The 21,414-nt window shown below is 35.9% G+C and overlaps 1 protein-coding gene across 3 annotated transcripts in view; it reads left to right on the top strand.

The window, feature by feature from the left end:
- The window catches only part of SLC25A12 (solute carrier family 25 member 12), a 161,587-nt gene that overhangs the window by 114,418 nt on the left and 25,755 nt on the right, over positions 1 to 21,414 (top strand). For all 3 annotated transcript variants that reach the window (XM_019727429.3, XM_019727430.3, XM_019727431.3), the window contains 4 exons: positions 8,657 to 8,803; positions 11,249 to 11,387; positions 12,068 to 12,161; positions 13,664 to 13,748. In XM_019727429.3, coding sequence (XP_019582988.2) covers positions 8,657 to 8,803; positions 11,249 to 11,387; positions 12,068 to 12,161; positions 13,664 to 13,748 — 465 coding nt within the window. The remainder of the gene's footprint in view (positions 1 to 8,656; positions 8,804 to 11,248; positions 11,388 to 12,067; positions 12,162 to 13,663; positions 13,749 to 21,414) is intronic.

The raw sequence follows: 21,414 nt of genomic DNA, 5'->3' as shown, positions 1-21,414 counted from the left end.
TATTGTAAGACTACAGTATATAATACATATGACATACAAATTATGTGTTAATTGACTGTTTATGTTATGGGTAAGGCTTCTTATCTACAGCAGGCTAATAGTAGTTAAGTTTTGGGTGCGTGAAAAATTATAAACAGATTTTCGACTATGTCAGTGCCCTCAACCCCTTCATTATTCAAAGGTCAACTGTAAGTGGAATTAATTATATAATAGGACGTTTTGTGTCTGACTGTTTTTCGTTTAGCATAAGGTTTTTAAGGATTATCCATTTTGTACCATGTATTAGTACTTCATTTCTTTTTTATGGCTGAATAATATTCTATTGTATGCGTATACCATATTTTGTCTATCCATTCATTAGTTGATGAACACTGACTGGGTTGTTCTCACCTTTTGGCTATTGTGAATAGTGCTGCTATGAATACTGGTATACAAGTATTTGTTTGAACACCTGTTTTCAAATCTTTCCAGTATATCCCTAGGAGTTGAATTGCTGGTTCATGTGGTAATTTGCTGTTTAACTTTTTTGCTTCATGATTGGAGGCTGGATTTGTACTTGTTGCATAGCTGTCACTCTGTGGTCTCCTTTTACCTTCGTCCTGGGAAATCCATTTGTCTTTCTGTTATGTTGAGTTTCCCATTTGCTGGATTTCATCTCTTCCTTTGTCATGGTTTATTTCCTGCAGGGGCTTCCTAAGAAAATAAGTAATTTTTTGTGTGTGAGACTTTTCATATATGAAAACCCCTGTTTTATTATTATACTTAGCTTGGCTGTGTATAGAATTCTAGTAGGAATTAATTTTCCTTCTAATTTTGAAAACATTTCTCTTGATTTCTAGCTTCCATTGTTGCCACTGAAAACTCCAGTGCCATTCTCATTCTTGATTCTGCTTTGAAACTTTTTCACTCTGGAGAGTTTTATGATTTTTTTCTTTTCTTCAGTGTTTTGAAATTTCATGATGATATTCCTTGGTGTGAGTTTATTTTATTCATTGTACTGGACATTTAATGGGTTCTTTTAATTTGAAAACATGTTCTTTAGTTCTTGAAAATATTATTACTTTTCTTATTTATTCCTATTTTCTTTCTTTCTAGAACTAGTAAATATATTAAATGTATGATCCCTTAGTTTTCTTTTCCCTCTTTTTTTCCTTCTGAACCTTCTATTCAGTTTTTTTATTTTTATCATAGTTCTAATTTTCAGGAGCTCTTGGTTTTCTGAATATTTCTTTTTTAAAAATAGCATACTGTTCTTCTTTTGTGGATGCACTATTTGTCTCACTTCTCCACAGATAATAAAGACAGGGTTTTTTGTTTGTTTTTCTAATTTTATTTTCTCTGCAAAGTATGTTTCCTCCAAATTCCTTTCTTTCTCTTTTTTTGAGTCTCTGTTCTTCCTGTGAGTGGCTTTTCTCGTGTCTGATGGTCCTCGATCCCCATCTCATATAAGATTGAGGCTTCCTGGAAGCTTTGGGTTCATGGTAGGACTGATTAACTCTGGACCTTACTGTAAAGTTCTCTGGCTGGGCTAGTGTTGGTGACCCTCTAATGACTGTATGGTTAGGTCTTTTCTTTTGGATTGGGGAAATCAGAAAAAATTATCTGGCCTCGTATCTGGAATATTAGGTCTGGATTTTGACATTTGGTTGCTGAGTAAGACAAGAGAGTTGGAGTTCTCAACATTCGGTGGAGATGGATTTTCATTTAGGTACCTCTTTTCAACTATGCCTGGTCTTCTCTCTTCTAGAGATCCTCTGTTAAACTTTCCAGGCAGTGAACTTCTAGTCTTCTGACAAGTTTGGGAAAGAGCAGAGGTCCAGCTAAGGTGTAGTAAGGCAGGTAATAAACTGCCTCTTAAACAGACTGCCACCTAAGCCTCCTGTTTTCAACTCCACCTTCACTGTCACTTCCAGATAATTTCTGAGTCTTTTAGGTGTTCTGTCATGTCCATTGAATCGCTTTTTGGCTGTCTCTACTCTTGTTTTTCGGTTCTGCAAAGTCAGATTTCACTTGTTCTTCTGCTCTCCAATCTTAAATATGTAGTTGCTATCCTCTCCTTTTCTGTTCCCTTCATCTTTGAGTTTTTATTTTTTTTATTTTTTTCCCTTTAATGTGATTTTAGTGAAGAGTGGAGTTTTGGAACACAGCAGAGTTAAATGTACTTGTTCAGTCTCATCCAAAGCCATACTATTAATGAAGCTCTGCTGTTTTCATCTCATAGTTAGAGAAAATGCATTTCCAAAAGCGGGAGATCATCTTTAGCGTTAGCATAACTTCCTTTCTTTACCATTTCCCTCGGTTCGCCTACCTACTCTTTCGATCCAGAAGCAGATTTATTTGAACAATTATTTATTAGACTATCTATCTTTTTAGATGACGTATCTTTTTAAAGTATCTTGACTGATTTTATCTTTTATAAGCCCAGAGTATTGTTTTTTTCATTAGGGTGATTACAGTTTGAAAACTGTATCTCTTAGATGTGGGTATTTGTAGAACCCAGTGCTTGTTCTAATACTTGCACTGTTAGTGCCCACCTGACTGACCTTACAAGTGCTCAGACTTGAAAAGTTGAAAATATTATGCATTGGAGAGCTGAAACTGGTGGTTTTTCAAAAAGATTTCTCCAAAGGTGGCTTGCTTTCATCATTGGTTCCCTTGCATTTACTGAAGTACTCTACCCAGATGTTTTAATTATACTACATAAACTGAGAGCTTTATATATGGAGCATCTTTTTTCTTTGGTTTGCTTCTCATTTTGAATTTCTTAATTTTCATTTTTAAAACGTTTTAATTTGAAAGACTTTCAATATATTTAAAAAATAGAATAGTGTAATGAACCTCCATGTACCCATCAACAATTTAACAATTATTAACTGTTGGCCAATCTTGTTTTATCTATACTCTCCACTCTTCCCCCTACTGGATCATTTGGAAGCCAATCCCATACACTCTGTAGTTTCATCTGTTAAACTTCAAAAATGTATCTTTAAAAGATGCATGAGATTCAACTGTTGACCTAATAGAAAATCTGTCCTTCTAACTTTACTCTTACATTGAGGATTCTTTGTCTTTAATATAAAGGTCCACATTTTCTTTTGTACTGATTGTCATTCATAAGGCTTAATCATGCCCATTGTTGGCAATGGATATTTCTGAGAGTCCAAGACATATTCATGGAGAAGACAGAAACATAAAAAAGACATAAAGGAGAAAAAAAAAGATGAGTGAGGAATGGAAAACATAGCTAGGGTGTGGACCTGTGTCTGCTTCTGATGCTGCTTAGGAATATCATTTACATGAGGAACACTTTCAACCATATTTTAAGGCTGAAATAGAGACTGAAATTCCTGCTTCATTTGAAGGATGGTGTGGTTGGAGCTGAGATGATAGGGAGATGGAATGAGTTAGGGAGAATGACTTAAGTGGAAGAGGAGAAAATTCACAACTATGTGGAGATTAAACAACATGCTCCTGAACAATCAGTGGGTCATAGAAGAAATCAAAAGGAAAATAAAAAAATATCTTGACACAAATGAAAATGGAAAAAGAACATTCCAAAACTTCAGAGATGCAGTAAAAGCAGTTCTAAGAGGGAAGTTTATAATGATTAACACCTTAAGAAAAAGGAAAGATCTCAAATAAACAGCCTACTTTTACACATGAAGAAACTAGAGAAAGAAGACTAAACTAAGCCCAGAGTCAGTAAAAGGAAGTAAATAACAAAGATCAAAGCAGAAATAAATGAAATAGAGACTAAAAAGACAATATAAAAGGTCAATGAAACTAAAAGGTGGTTTTTTTGAAAAGATAAAATTGACAAACCTTTATCTAGACTAAGAAAAAAAAGACTCAAATAAAATTAGAAATGGAAGAGGAGACATTACGACTGATAACAGAAATGCTAAGGCTCATAAGAAACTACTATGAAGAATTACACACCAACAAATGAGATAACCTAGAAGAAATGGATAAATTTCTAGAAACATACAATCTACCAAGACTAAATGATGAAAAAATAGAAAATCTCAATAGACCAAACCAATTACTAGTAAGGAGATTGAATAATAATCATAAATCTCCCAACAAAGAAAAGTTCAGGACCAGGTGCTTTCACTGGTGAAAACTACCAAACTTTTAAAGAATTAGTACCAATTTTTCTCAAACTCTTCCAAAAAGTAGAAGAGGAGGGCACTCTTCTTCCAAATCAATTTTACAGGACAGTATTACCCTGGTATCAAAGCAAGGCAAGGATACTAGAAGAAAAGAAAATTACAGGCCAATATTTCTGATGAAGATAGATGCAAATATCTTCAACAAAATATTATCAAACTGAATTCAATAGTACATTAAAAAGATCGTACACCATGATCACGTGGGGGTTTTTCCTAATATGCAAGGGTGGTTCAACATATGCAAATCATTAAATGCGATATACTACATTAACAACATTAAGGATAAAAATCATACGATCATCTCAATAGGTATAGATGCAGAAAAAAACATTTGACAAAATGCAACATCCATTTAATGATAAAAACTCAGCAAAGTAGGGATAGAGGGAACATACCTCAGCATAATAAAGACAATATATGACAAGCCCACAGCTAACATCACACTCAAGTGAAAAGCTGAAAGCTTTTCCTCTAAGATCAGGAACAAAACAAGGATGCCCACCCTTGCCACTTTTATTCAAAAAGTACTGGAAATCCTAACCAGAGTAATTAGGCAAGAAAAAGAAATAAAAGACATCCAAATTGGAAAGGAAGAAGTAAAATTGTCCCTATTTGCAGATGACATGATATTTTATATAGAAAATCCTAAATGCCACACAGGCCACACACACACGTTAGAACTAATAAATGCCAGGAAGGTTGCAGGATACAAAGTCAATATAAAAAATCAGTTGGATTTCTATACACTAACAACAAATTATTGGAAAGAGAAATTAAGAAAATCCCATTTACAATACCATCAAAAAGAATAAAATACTTAGGGATAAATTTTATCAAGGAAGTGAAAGATCTGTACACTGGAAACTATCAGACATTGATGAAAGAAATTGAAGAAGACACAAATAAATGGAAACATATTCCATGTTTATGGATCGGAAGAATTAATATTGTTAAAATGTCCATACTACCCAAAGCGATCTATAGATTCAATGCAGTCCCTATGAAAATTCCAATGGCATTTTTCACAGAAAGAGAAAAAACAGTCCTGAAATTTTTGTAGAGCTGCAAAAGACCCCAAATAGTTAAAGCAGTCTTGAGAAAGAACAAAGCGGGAGGCATCACACTTCCTGAAGTCAAACTATATTACAAAGGTATAATATTCAAAGCAGTATGGTATTATAAAACCGACACATCAATGGAACAGAATAGAGAACCCAGAAATAAACCCATGTATATATGGTCAATTAATTTTTGACAAAGAAGCTAAGAATATACAATGGGGAAAGGGCAGTCTCTTCAATAAATGGTATCGGGAAAACTGGATATCCACATGCAAAAGAATGAAACTGGGCTGCTATCTTACATAATATACAAAAATCAGTGCAAAATGGGTTAAAAACTTGAACATAAGACTTGAAACTTTAATCTCCTAAAAGACAATATGGTGGGATAAGCTTTTTAACTTCAGTCTTGGCAATGATTGTTTTGATTTTAACACTAAAAGCATAGGCAGAAAAAGCAAAATAAACAAGTGGGACTCCATCAAACTGAAAACCTTCACAGCAAAAGAAACTGTCAGCACAATGAAAAAGAAGCCAATGGAATGGAAACCTATAGAAAATATTTGCAAATCACATATCTGATAAGGGGTTAATATCCAAGGTATACAAGGAACTCATACAACTCAGTAGCAAAAGCAAAACAAACAAACAAAAATACCTCAAATAACCCAACTAAAAAATGGGCAAAGGACTTGAATTGACATTTTTCCGAAGACATACAAATGGTCAACAGGTACATGAAAAGTTGCTCAGCATCACTAATCATCAGAGAAATGCAAATCAAAACCACAGTGAGATATCACCTTATACCCATTAGGATGGCTACTATTAAAAAACCCAGAAAACAACAAGTGTTGGGAGGATGTGGTGAAAAGGGAACCCTTCTACACTGTTGGTGGGATGTGAACTGGTAGACCCACTATGGAAAACAGTATGGAGGTTCCTCAAGAAATTAAAAATAGAACCACCCTATGATCCAGCAATTTCACTTCAGAGTAAATATCCAAAGGAAACAAAATCACTATCTCAAAGAGATATCTATGCTCCCATTTTTATTGCTGCATTATTACAATAGCCAAGGTATAGACACCTAAGTGTCCATTAACAGATGAATAGATAAGGAAATTTGGGGTGTGTATATACGTACACACACAATGGAATATTATTCACCCTAGAAAAATAAGAAAATTCTACCATTTACAACAACATGGATGAGCTTGGAGGGCATTATGCTGAGTGAAATAAACCAGACAGACAGAGAAAAATACGGCGTGGTATCACTTTTATGTAGAATCTAAAAAAAAAAAAAAAGAATGTTGAACACAGAAACAGAGTAGAAAGGTGGTTGCCAGGGACTGGGGGTTGGGGGAAGTAAGGAGAGGCTGGAATACCTAATGTATAACATGGTGACTATGGTTTATAATACTGTATCGTACAAGTGAAATTTGCTAAGAGAGTAGCACTTGTGTTCTCATTAAAACAAGATAAATATGTGAGGTGATGGATCTGTTAATTAAATTGGTGGGAATTCTTTCACATCATATACATATATCAAATCATCATGTTGTACACTTTAAATAATTACAGTTTTATTAGTCAATTATACCTCAATAAAGTTGAAATTTTTTAAAAAATAGGGCAGGGGGAGAGAAAACGTTGCCAAATCATGCTGGTTGTTTATTTTGTACTTTTTCATAAGTATTTACCAGTTGAGTTTCAGTTTCTCCATTTCTATTGCTATTTTCAAGAAACCCAAATATTTAAATGTATGATGATAGATGTTAACATATTTAGATGTTTTCCTGAATGTTATCATTTAATTTTTTAAAGTTAAGACTATCAAACGATTTAATAGGTTTGATATACTTGTCTCTAGCCTATCAACCTAAGAAAAAATACTTTTAACACTTCTTTAATTGTTAAATATCCTACAAATAAAGAAAGATGTATAAAACAAATGAATAGCTTAATGAATTATTATAAGACAGACACCTACTAAGGTAGTTTTTTTTTTTTTTTACTAAGGTAGTTTTAATGCCTTTGAATTACCAGCCCATAGGAAAACAAAATTAAGTAAATTAGTAAGACTTCTACCAAAACTATTTTAAATGTCAGAAAAAGGTAAAGCAATGTGATTATGTAGGCTTTCATAAATGTAGTAAAATTGCAATATTTAATTTTATCTATGAATAATATTTTTATATTTAGATGTGAATATTATTTCCATAGTTGCAAATATTGTGGAAATGGCATCAAACAGCACCATTATTATGCTGTGATAACAGATTCATTTGCATTGTGTAGTGGGTCCTTCGGGCAGAAGTGTTCTAATTTTGACTTGAGTGTAGTACTAGGATAATACTGGCACAGTTTATTGTATTTATCGCTATTACTTATTACAAAGTTTGGCTGCCCAGTAGTTCAAAAGTTCAGAGATCTTCTGGATTGTTTTACAGTTTATGAGTAACTCTGCCCAAAGTCGGATGGAGTGTTAGCTGAACACATGTTGTGCAGTTTGTTATTCATAACTTTCATGTTAGAATTACAGTTGGCTCTTGAACAACAGGGGGTTAAGAGTGCCAAGCCCCATGCAGTGGAAAATCCATGTATAGCTTTTGACTTCCCCAAAACTTCACTCATCCTTTGGTATCTGAGGGGGATTGATTCCAGGACGCCCTCGGATACCAAAATCAGCAGATGTTCAAGTCCCTTACATAAAATGTTGAAAATGCATACAGTTGGCCCTCTACATCCACAGATTCCCACCACGGATGTTTCGATCTGTCGTTGGGAATCCGTGGATGTGAAACCTGGGGATATGGAGGACCGACTGTGTATTTAGTGAAAGAAATTAACGTCTAAGTGGACCATGCGTTTCAAACCCACGTTGTTCAGGGGTCAGGTGTACTAAGTATTGCACTTACCGGTCAGAGTGTCTCACTTTAAAAATTGATAAAAGGTCTCTAATTTATTGAGAGAGAGACTTTGATTGCAACATTTAAAGTTGACAAACTGAAAATGAATCTAAACTTTTAATTCAGAAAGTACTCTTGGATGACAGGAATGCCTTCAAGCAGGAGAGAATAAATTACTACTTATTTTAAAGGCTGAAATAAATAGACTGAAAACATAACACTATTTGTTTTCAGTGATGAGAACTTTTCAAGTAAATGAAGGTTCTTTCTCCTCCCTTTTCTTTATAGCCATGCTGTAGTTCATTCTTCTTCCTGAAGAGTAATAGGTAGTACATTTTCAGGAAGACGTGCTTTTTAAAAGAAATTAAAAGTGTCTTAAATTCAGAGCTGTATATTGTTCATTTCTGTAGAAAGTGCATGTAGCAGAAGGGTACCTGTCCTTCCTTTCCAAAACATACACTTGAGTTATACTTTAATCTAATGCACTATTTCTAATTTTTCCCTCCAGGAGCTACAATTGGAACATGCAAGACAAGCCTTTGCACTGAAAGACAAAAGCAAAACTGGCACGATTTCTGGTCTGGATTTCAGTGACATCATGGTTACCATTCGGTCTCACATGCTTACTCCCTTTGTGGAGGAGAACTTAGTTTCTGTAAGTAAAAGCAAGTACTTCGACTTTCTGTTTCCTTAAACCATTGAACCATTGGGTCCTGCATTGCTTCCCTGGACCCATCTGACTCTCAACTATTCTAACTCTATGCTTGGTCGGTAGAAGGTAAACAGGTGTGTGTAAGGGAGGTGGGGCTGAAGGCAAAATCTTTCCCCAGATCATAGCAGAGCCACCATCTTGCTTTAGTATATTTCCGAATTGTTTATTTCCATCTACAGAGTCCAACTAAAGAATACAAGGGAGTTTGTAGATAAAGATGTGCAAATACTTTTTTCAGTGGGCAGTGCCTCTCCTTTTCCCATCCCATCAGGCTCCCAAAGCCTTGCTATAAGATTGGCTCCTTCCTTTGTTGCCTGCAGGGTGCTGTTTGCTAGATGGATCGTCACTGACTTCTATACTGTTTTAATAACCCTGGCCGTGGCAGAAGGTATGGAGGAAGTATGTGGACATCAGCCTCTGTGGCTCACTGCCCTCTCTGCCCCTTCACCTGTGCATTCAGTCTGCATGGACCAGACAGTTTTTTGTTCTGTAAAACCGTTAATCTCTATAAAGTAATCATCTGGACCAATGGCATGCTGATGTCATCCACTTCCTCACAGAGTGGTGAAACTTGCCTCACTTCCCAGTTTTCTTGTTCATGCGTTGTACTTATGTATAAGTTTTTGATTGCTGCTTGTTTTTAATGGAGGGAAGCCAATGAGTGCTTTTGTTGTTTCAGCTGAAGATCATTATCCCTGATTTAGACTGGGGTAGAAAGATCAACTTCTGTTCTTTTTCTTCAGTGAATTTGAACATGGAGCATGTCACTTTCTCCTACACATTTCACCTCCTTGACACCCATCTCCCACTCCGCTACCCTCACCCAATACCCCAGTCAAAAAATGAAAGGGAAGGAAAGAAAGCAAGGGAGACAGGGAGGGAGGAAGGGAAGAAAGAAAGAAAATCCTAGAGAGGAGGATAGGGTGAAGGGACCCATTTAATTTCCAATTGGGTTAGATTATAGCCTTAATTTACCAAACGCCATTTCAGTCCCCAGAGGAATGTATTAAATAATTTGCTTTTGGATCACTGGTGTCCAAATTCAGGCTAGTACAAGTATCATCTGTATTTGGGTTAAGGCATGTGTGTGTGTGAGAGGTGGTGAGGGTGGGTACCTTTGCCCATCATTACCTGTACTATTTTTTTAAAAAAATACATTTTATTGGGGAACAGTGTATATCTCCGGGCCCATCAGCTCCAAGTCATTGTCCTTCAATCTAGTTGTGGAGGGCGCAGCTCAGCTCCAAGTCCAGTGGCCATTTTTCAATCTTTAGTTGCAGGGGACGCAGCCCACCATCCCATGCGGGAGTTGAACCGGCAACCTTTTTGTTGACAGCTCGTGCTTTAACCAACTGAGCCATCCAGCTGCCCCTTCAGAAGCTCAACAGCAGCTCATTGTCTTCAATCTAGTTGTGGAGGGCACAGCTCACTGGCCCATGTGGGAATCGAACTCGCAACTTGTTCAGAGCTCTCGTTCTAACCAACTGAGCCATGTGGCCGCCTCCCTATATTATTCTTAATAGAGCTTCATGATTAAGTTTGTCACACTGGTATTTCTTTGAGTTTTTAATAGAGAATGTTTTCAATCATACGGGTTCCTCTGACTCCTGGGTTAGAAGTTAGGCTTTTGCGAACTATGAAAAATACTCCTTTTCAGTTTCTGTCCAGAGGGACAAATGACCTCCTCACCCTGCAGAGGTGACGAAGGCCGCATTGCCCCCATCCCTCCCCAGGCATGAGAGCCTCTTGTGAGCCGCTCCATCAAAGACATAGTTTGCCATGAATAAATCCTGCCTAGATTTTCTCTACATTTTTTGGAGTTTTTGGTAGTTGTACCTTTCATAATACAGACTCAGAGCCCAGCACAGATTAAATATCTAATTATAACAATGGCCTTTTAAAAAAGATTAGGAAAGTTGATATAGTGAAATAGTCTTAAAATTTAAAGTTACCACTCTTTTTTGTGTATGCGTGTGGGGGAAAAAATGCAAGTTTAAAAGAATGTTCCTTATATTGTAATATTGATGTTTGGATTATCCAGAACGAGCATGAGTTCCATAGTTGAGGGTCTTGAAAATCCTGTTTAAATAACCATTGTTTTTGATCTGCGATAATTATATTTGTTGTTTCTGACCTTATAGGTAGATGAACCATAAAGTCCAACTTCCAGATGTTGCTTTCCTCCTTAAAACCTAAATTGCATAGACCTCCCCGAGGGCATGAAAGGCACTGAGTGTTTCAGTACGACATTTGCCTCATATTTATGGACTGGTTGTTAATCATTTTAATAATGAGGACTCCTTTGGACATTCTCTGAGGAAAGTGCAGTGTCCATAAACATGTTTTGTTTGTTTTTGGTTTTTAACTTTTTGTGTTGTGATTTCCTAGGCAGCTGGAGGAAGTATCTCACATCAGGTTAGCTTCTCCTACTTCAATGCATTTAACTCCTTGCTGAACAACATGGAGCTCGTTCGTAAGATCTATAGCACACTAGCTGGCACAAGGAAAGACGTTGAAGTCACAAAGGGTAAGATTTAAAATATATGTATTAATTTGACTCTCCGCATTTTCAGTTTCCTTTATCTAGGGCATGAGGTTGGTCTAAGTTTACCAGTCTGGAGCCAGATCTAGAAAGTATGTTGGCTTGTGTATATGCTTCACTTGGGTCATAATGCTCTCCAAAAATCCAGGTGGATTTAATGGGATGCTGAGGTCAGGAATGGAAAAGTGGCTTTGACAGTTTTGAAAAGAACCTTGGCCCAATCTGTCAAACAGGTCAGTGGCACTGTGGCAGCAGCTTGTTTGTACTGGGAAGGAGTTGCCACAGAAAGAAGGGCAGGCCCTCTCCTTTCGCCAGATTTGTAGTGGGATATTTTAGGTGACTGGAGAATGGCTAGTTCTTTCATCTTGTAAATCTGGAGACCAAAGGGAATAAACAAGATAAGAAAGAGGATTCTTATGCGATTGTTTTATATTTGAAGTTAATTTGTTTGTTTTTGCTGTTTCATCATCTTAACATTTTATCTTTAGCCAGCTTTCAGAATTTTGTAGTTATTCTTGTGTAGTTGAACTTAGGTATTTAAATTTAGTTTTAGATTTTAAAAGTAATACTAAAATGCCTTTAGCTTGCAGATTATAGTTGGCTAAGGTAGAAGTTTGTTGTATATTAAGAAGCTTTTAAGATTTAAAAATTTTTTTTTCTTCCAGAGGAATTTGCCCAGAGTGCCATACGCTATGGACAAGTCACCCCACTGGAAATTGATATCCTGTACCAGCTTGCAGACTTATATAATGCTACAGGGTAACTATTCCAATATTTCTTCATGACATTTATTAATAGGACAACTCTTTCAAATGTGGTGTGCTTTCAGTTTATTTTAACAATAGTTTATTCAGTATATAAGTCTCAAGAAAGAGAAGCAGTCAGATATAAGAAATGGAAGGAGGGAGAGACAGAGGAAGGCAGATGAAGATAGACTAAAGGTAAAGGGAGATGGAGGGAGGGAAAAGAAGGGAGTAATGAGAGGGAAATAGGGGAAAGAAGAAAAATGAGAGGGGGGGAGGGAAGTGAGAAGAAGAAAAACAGATGAAAAAAAATTGACTTAATCTGGGCTCTGGAGGTATTAGGAATTTCAAGAGATTTGTCGAAATTTGTCTAAATTTATAAAGCAAACTGAGGTGCATGTTCAGGACTCTTAGGATCTTTTGAGTTCATTGTGAATGGTCATTTTACTAAATAGTATATACCATTTTGTGTTGGAGAGTATCATTTTCTTGAAATATGCCTGATATTATTATCATAGTTACCATTACAGACAAGCTCAAATGTTTTATGCCTCTATTTTATAGACTAAAAAAGCTAAAGCACGTAGAGAATGTTTAATTTGCAAAGTCTTATGCAAATCCAAAAGAAAAACTCTTATCTGTGAGCACCCACCAGGACCTGTAGGATAGGGGATTTATGAGCGATCAAGTGATTGGATTTTTTTCAGTCGTTAAGTGTAGGAATATCTGAAAAGTGGGTTTTAACCCCTAGAACTGAGGACTAATAGAACTTGAGTATAGATGGTGATTTATTGCCTTCATGCTACGTAATGAATTGCTGAGCTGGAAATGATACTAAACATAGTCAATCTTTGGTGATTGTCATGAAATATTGAACCATGTCTCATCCATCTAGAATTCACCTTTTTAGCAAAGATTTTGAGCCTCCTACAAGATAATTAATGCTTTCAAAAAGTGCTTCTCAAAACTGTATGTGAAGTGACCTTCTAACTTGTTCATGGAAAATACTTATTTCTAAGTAAAATTTTTTTTTGGAAACAATGGTGTGTTCACATGGTTCAAAACTTAAGAGTGTAAAAGAGCATGCCATAAAAGTCTCCCTTCTTCCCTGTTGTTTTTCTTAAAGACTACCAGTATTTATCAGTTTTGTGTTTAGCCTTCTCAAGATACTTTGCACCTATGCATTAAGTATGTATACTAAGGTAATGCATTTAGTATGTATGAATTGTCAATGTCTATACTTTGCTTCTGGCAAAAATCATTTCTTTAAATATCTATCATTGAAGTCTTATTAAATTAGTATACTCCACTTTATTTCTCTTCAGTCTTTTTCTTTTTATTGTGGCAAGCAGGGTCTGAAGTTCTTTTTTCTCACTATGATCTGTGTGAATAGGGAAATACTACTTTTAAACCATAGTTTTTCCCCACCCTCCCTATTTTTCTGAAGAAAGATGGCTTTAGTATAAGGAGTTTGTTGCTGTCTAACAGTTCTTTTTTCCCCATATTTTTTGCCTAAAGGCGCTTGACTATGGCAGATATTGAGAGAATAGCCCCGTTGGCTGAGGGGGCCTTACCTTACAACCTGGCAGAACTTCAGAGACAGGTATGAGTCTCATGAATAGAATCACTCCAAAAATGCTGAAATAATATATACATGACAGCCTAGAGCTTCTCAATGATGAAATTTAATAACTACTACTTTCCAGAAAAAGAAACTTAGCTCAAAGATTACCTTTATAGAACTGTTACCCCTACTCTTCTAGGGTATTTATATGGGGTAACTAAATTTATGTTTCTGTTTTTTTCTTGTAGCTTATTAACATAAGGAAAATAAGAGTGCAAACATACATGGGCTTGGCTTCCTTCCCACTAGAATTATAAGTCTTTTCATTTGTCTAATCACATTTAAAGATTAGTGTCAAGTTCACTTTGTGTCATTAATCTGATATTTATAGGGTTTTAAAAAATGTTTTTATTAAAATCAAGCTAACATACAATATTGTATTAGTTTTAGGTGTACACAATAGTTATTCAACATTTACATACCTAAAGAAGTGATCACCATGATAAGTCCAGCAACCATCTGACATTGTACTATGCTATCACAATATTATTGACTATATTGCCTATGCTGTACAGTACATCCCCATGACTTTTGTAGTTTTTTATACCTAGAAATTTAAACCTCTTATTCCCCTTTACCTTCCCCCCCTTTTTAAATAATTACAATTGGCACTCAATATTATTTTATATTAATTTCAGGTGTACAGCATAGTGGTTAGACATTTATATAATTTAAGAAGTAATCCCCCTGACTAGTCTAGTACCCACCTGGGACTATACCTAGTTATTACCATATTATTGACTATATTCCCTATACTTTACATCCGCATGACCTTTGTGATGCCAAGTTGTACTTCTTAGTGCCTTCACCTTTTTCACCCTGTTCTCTATCTATCACCCCGATAAATCTAGTACCCACCTACACCATACATGGTTATTACAATAATATTGACTATATTCCTTATGCTATACCCTACATCCCATGACTACTTTGTAACAGCCAATTTGTATTTCTTAATCCCTTCCCCTTTTTCAGCGACCCTCAACTCCCATTCTGTTTGGCAACCATCAAAATATTCTTTGTATCTATGAGTTTGTTACTGTCTTGTTTATTTATTTTGTTCTTTAGATTCCACATATAAGCAAAATCACATTTCATCTCTCTATATTTGTCTCACATACTCCACTCAGCACAATACCCTCCAGATCCATCCATGTCACCACAGATGACAAAAACCCATTCCATTCCATGGCCAAGCAATATTTCATTGTATGTATGTACCACCTCCTCTTTAATCATCCATCGACAGACACCCAGGCTGCCTCCACATCTTGGCCATTATAAACAATGCAGCAATGAACATATGGATGCACACATCCCCCAAAGTAGTGTTTTGGGTTTCTTCAGATAAATACTCAGAAGTGGGATTACTGGGTCCTTCTTTGTCGCTCATTATAACCTTTATTGTAAGTCTATTTTGTATGGTTTAAGTATTGCTGCTATAGATTTTTGTTTGTTTATTTCCATTTTCATGAAATATCTTTTCCCTCCCCTTTACTTTCTATCTGTGTGTGTCTTTTGATCTGCAGTGAGTCTCTTACAGGCAGCCTATGTAAGGGTTTTGTTTTCTTATCCATTCAGCCACCCTATCTTTTGATTGGAGCATTTAATTCATTTACATTGAAAGTAATTGTTGATAGATATGTAGTTATTGCCATGTTATTATTCACATTTTTTATTTTTTTCATCTTAAAGTAGTCCTGCTAAGATTCCTTGTAATACTGGTTTGGTGGTGATGAACTTCTTTAGCTTTTACTTGTTTGGGAAGCTCTTTATCTGTCCTTTGATTCTAAATGATAGTTTTGCTGTATAGAGTAGTCTTGGTTGTAGGTCCTTGCTTTTCATCACTTTGAATATTTCCTGCCAATCCCTTCTGCAAAGTTTCTGTTGAGAAATCAGCTGATAGCCTTATGGGAGCTCCCTTGTGGGTAATTAATGGCTTTTCTCTTGCTGCTTTTAAGATTTTCTCTTTATCTTCAACCTTTGGAATTTTAATTATAATGTGTCTTGGTGTGGGTCTCTTTGGGTTCATCTTGTTTGGGATTCTTTGCTTGCTGGGCTGTATATCTGTTTCCTTTGCCAGGTTAGGGAAGTTGCCATCATTATTTCTTTAAATAGGTTTTCTATTTCCTGCTCACTCTCTTCTCCTTCTGGTACGCCTATGATACAAATGTTGGTATGCTTGATATTGTCCCAGAGGCCTCTTAAACTATCCTCATATTTTTGGATTCTTTTTTCTTTTTGCTGTTCTGATTGGGTGTTTTCTGCTACCTTATCTTCTAAATTGCTGATTTGATCTTCCGCTTCATCTGATCTACTGTTGATTCCCTCTAATGTATTTTTCATTTCCATTATTGTATTCTTCATTTCTGACTGGTTATTTTTTATGTTTTTTATATCCATTTTTATCTTTCCTATCTCTTTGTTGAAGTTCTCCCTGAGATCACTGAGCAGCCTTATAATTAGTGTTTTGAAACTCTGCATCTGGTAGATTACTTGTCTCCATTTTGTTTAATTATTTTTCTGGACCTTTGTTTTATTCTTTTACTTGGGACATGTCTCTTTGTCTACCTATTTTGGCTGCCTCCTTGTGTTTGTTTCTATGTATTAGATAGGGCTGCTATGCCTCCTGGTCTTTGTAGAGTGGCATTATGTAGTAGGCATGCTGTGGGACCCAGTGGCACAGTCTTCCTGTTCACCTGAGCTGGGTGCTCCAGGTGTGTTCCTTGTGTGGCTTGTGTGTGCCCTCCTGTTGTCGGTGAGCCTTCATTGCTATTTACATGTTAGGGAGGAATCGATCCTTGGGCTGATTTGTTGTGAGGGCTAGCTTTGACTATAGTGGAGAAACTATTGTGCAGGGGCTGACCCTATGGAGCAGCGTTCACTTTTGCAGGGCTCTGTTGCCTGCCCACTCTGCCCTGTGGGTGTGTCGTCCCTGGAGGCAGCTGGGTGATGCTCTGGCTGAGTGATGCGCACCGTGTGTTCCAGCCCTGAGGCCTCCTGGGAGTGGCCTACTGAAGGCCAAGATCAGCCGCAGCTCTGCCTGGGGTCACCTGGCATGAATCACAAAGCAATCTGTAGATGGCTGCCACTTGCACTGGTCTTGAGAGTGCCTTTAAAGGCCAAGCCAAGATTCAAGGCCGGCTATTGCTAATGCCGGGCTTAGGGCTGCTCATCCAGAGGTACAGAACACACTGAAGCCAGATGCTGCTTATTGGGGTTTTGTGAACTTTTGAGAGATTTTAGGAAAGTCTGCAACATGAGCCAAAGACAGGCCATTTATATGGAAAAGCCACTGGAAGCAGCTTGGGTGGACCCGAAAGTTGGGTGGGGCAGAGTTTCTGAAAATCAGGGCAAATGAAGGGTGTCAGCCAGGTTGATGGAAACTCAGATATGGCAACTGCCTGTGTCTGCACTCCAGGAGTCAGGAGGGCTCAACAAAGAAACAATGGCTTCCCCTGTAGGAATCTACTTAAAACTTAGGTATAAAATAGAAAGGATGGCATATTTTGTTATCTCAACCTGTGAAAGTTGTTATGAAAACACATGTGCATGACTGATAATCTGTGAGTTCAGAAAAAGAAGTTATGAGAGAGGCAGAAGTTAAAAACTTGGTCACTGATTATGGAACATCCTTCCTTTCTCAGTCTCTTCATTTATTAAATAAAGAGAATAGTATCCATCTGATAAGGTTATTGTGAGAATTACATGAGATAATGCACTTGCATTAGGCCTGGCACCTACTGAGTATGTAATAAATGTTAACTGCTATTGTTATGGTTGTTACTGTTGCTTAATATGAGAAGCCTATTTGAGCAAACTCCAAGTTGGGCTCAAAAATATATATGATACCAGTCCTTCATCCACCCTCATCTACTTCTTTCCTTAGGTGGAAGAGGATGGGAAGTGAGGAAGAATTATATCTTTATATTTAATCTTTATTGCCTGTATTGTTTTACTTTTAAAATTATTTTTTGCTGGGTGAAATTCTACATTATATTTTTTAAAAATTTAATTGATGGATGTTCATGTAGAAAAAAATCCCTACCTCACATCATACATAAAAATATTCCAGTTGGAATGTACTAAATGTGAAAGATAAAAGCTTAGAAAAGATAACAGGAGATTATATTTATGATCTAGAATAAGCAAGGATTTGATAACAAGGTACAAAATACCTGTCATAAAGAAAAAGATCAATAAGTTGAACTTCATAAAATTTAAGAGCTTTTGTTTATTAAAACATGTCACTAAAAGGGTGAAGAAACACGCTACAACAAAGGGAAAGATGGAGGATATCCAAATGGTATAAGAAGAAAGAAAAAGAAGGAAAGATAGAACAAGAAAGAAAAGAGAAGGCAGGAAGAAAGAAAGAAGTTTAGTAACATTTGTAAACAGAGAAAATACACATTAAACCTACAATTAGATGCTATTTTTATACTATTCAGATTGGCCACAGTTATACTCTGACAATGGCAAGTGTTGTTCAGGAGGTGGAGGAATATCGTAAACCACTGACATCACCACTTTGGAAATGATTTGGCTCTATCAACTACAGTTGAAGAGACGCATACTCTATAACCTGACTGTTCCTCTCCTGGGTGTAGTCTCTAACAGGAATGAGTGCATGTGTTGATTAAAAGACATGTACAGTAATGTACATAGCTGTATTATTTGCAAAAGCAAAAAAATGGAAATAATTGTCCATTATTAATTAACAGTAGAATGGGTAAATGTGCTATAGAGATGACCAGTGAGTAAAGTAGAAATTTTCATTTGGGGAAAATGAGTTAAATAAAAGGAGGTAGGTTGCAGAGAAGAGGATGTGACATATTTTTGGAGCATGAAGGACTTTAGAGGTTCAAACCAGGTTAAATACTAGTTTTGACCCTATGTGAGAATGGGTATACAAACTTCTTTTTCTTTACTGTATATCACATACATTTTCAATTGTATGGGGTAAATGATGTATGATGGATCTGCTTGGGCATATACCTACTTTTAAAAAAAAAAGGTTAATTTTTATGGGAAATTGTATTCAAGCTTCTAACCACTTACACAGGGAACTTTTGGAATATAAGCTGGGTTGGGTTCTGCCAAAACATTATTAGGATGATTTTTCTCTCTATTTCAGGTATAGCATTCCTTAGATATTGGACTTTGTCTCTTTTGTGTATTTTGCATATTCGTGGACCTTCTTTGAACTTTGGATTCATGAGTACAGAGAAAGCATTACAATCCACTTACTGGTTCCTTTTTTTGGAACTTTTTGTCTCTGTCACCTGTGATGGTTTTACCATATATGGAAGTCTGTTCTCAAAAAGGAGGAAATTGTGTTTATATATTAGTTTTGTTTATTATTTATTTATTCGCCATGTACCTCTTTTAAATTATTTGATTTAAATACTTATTACACTGTTTAGCACAATTTAACTCCCCTCTTACTGAGAGAAAAGTATATACAGTAGATACTGTTTAGCATTAGGGAGAAACACACACACTCACACACACACACACATTTTTTTTTAATCTACATCTCCTAGACTGTGGTCTTTGGCATTTAATCTTGCTTTGTAAGAATATTGAATTCAAATCCAGTTGTATTAAATTCATAGATGTGATTTGTGGACAGAAGAATTTTATTTTACCTAGCCTCATTTTGCCATTCTAATGATATATTTTAGTTGGTATAAAATATATTCCTTTTTTCCCTCCTTTGCTTAGTGTAAGACTTAAGCATTTCCTCCCTTCTTTTCTATCTATTAATAGTGCCCATTTGGAAGAGGCAGTTCTCTTTATTGGATTGGCAAACTGCATAAAGCAGCTTGGTTTGGGCAGGTTGCTAGACTTGTTAACTGACATGATTTATCTAATTCTCATTTATAGGAGGAGGTACATTCAACAACAAAAGCAAAAGAACTTTCTCCTCCTCCAAATGAGATCTCAAGTCATTTCCTATCATATACATATGCTGAGGTTAAAAATCAATTAAGATGCTCAACTTTTATTTTGCTTTGAAAAACACTTAATTAATCTTGTTAAATATCACCTTCTTGATCATAGTCATAACCTGAAGGGAAAGCGCGTGTTTTCCTTTGGCCCATTTGCTCACTCACGGTAGGTGATCTTAGCGCTGAGCACTTTCTTTCAGCCTAAATGCTAAAAATTCAGTACACAGTCAATAATAGGGATGATAGCTACGGTAGCAGTCTACTTTGAATATTCATGAAGTGAAATCCATAGCATTAATTATATTAATTTACATACCTGAATACAAGTGAACCATAAGTTATAGTGATAGCTGAGCCTAAAAAAATCCTTAGTAACCATATATCGTATGGTTTTTTTCATAAATACTTTTTAATAAGGGCGGAGGCAGCGTTTCTTTCAAAAGGCATTTGGGTATTTATAGTTAGAGATGTTTTAGCTAAGAATTAAAGCATGGTATAATCCTTCAGTTTTCATAGGATTTTGTAGGGCTTATAAACATTCTTTAAAGGAAAGGAGTGTAAAGAAAACATGTGGATGAACACAGGAGAAACCTTTTATATGAATAAGGGAATTAGTGGTTACTTGACTCTTATTTGAGATCTTAGGCCTGTTATTCTATGAGTTTTAATTCATTATAGTCTTTGAAAGGAGACATGATTGAAAATAATTCATATATATGCGAATGAGGTTATTTTCACCCAGTTTTGTGATTGAGAGATTCTAATTTTGGGGGAAAGTTTTACGTGCATTGATTTTAAAATATTGTTAAATGTAAGTCAAAATGTTGTAACTTTAATTTCTTCAAAATATATGATGCTAAACATCATCTTTACCTTGAAGATACAGATTGTGTTTGTTTTCAACTATGCTCTCTTTGAAACAGTGTTAGAATTAACTGATTAGCCTCACTGTGTTTAGTCAACATTTAAAAAACCAACTGAAGCATATTCAGTCGGTGTAACACTTTAAAGTGATACCAAAAGGTTTTTGAATTAATAAATGAAAAAAAATTTTAATCATTTCATTTTATCTCATTCTTTTATCATTTCTATTTTTGAAATATAATTATATATAATTTGATATGTATTACTTAAATTTATAAATATAAACATAAAGATAAATTATATATATAATTATACATAAATAATTATATATAAGTGACTATATAGTTAAATATATAATTAGTACAGTGGAATATGTATATAATTTGTAAATGAAATCATATATGGGGTTCGGTGCTTAAAATCTTTGCCTGGAGGGGAATGTTCAATCATGAACAGTTGGAGACATGAACAGTTGACTTGAAGAACGATGGAGAATGCAGTGGGGTGACCAGGGCCATCGCTCTGCTTAGTCCCCTTCTCAGGGAGACCTTTGGCAAGTCACGTGTCCTGCCCATGGTGTGGCCGTCTTACATTGCAATGTGGTACTGACAGAGTAGTGCAGTGTGGTCTCGCTGTGGGCAGAAAGTGCTGAGTGTCAGCATCCCCCTGATGGCCTCACAAGGGAGTTTATTTACGGAAGATTGAAACATCAGACACCTGCAGGCCGCATTAGGGCTTAGGTCTGGAGATAATGTACTTTTACCCTTTGGGAGATAGCACATCTCTAAACAGATTAAAATTATTGTCATTATTATTATAGTAATAAACAT

The sequence above is a fragment of the Rhinolophus sinicus genome, chromosome 17, assembly GCF_057876585.1.
Source record: "Rhinolophus sinicus isolate RSI-liver-muscle chromosome 17, RSI-T2T, whole genome shotgun sequence".
Classification (NCBI taxonomy): Eukaryota; Metazoa; Chordata; class Mammalia; order Chiroptera; family Rhinolophidae; genus Rhinolophus; species Rhinolophus sinicus.
This window is presented reverse-complemented; position numbering and strand designations above follow the sequence as displayed.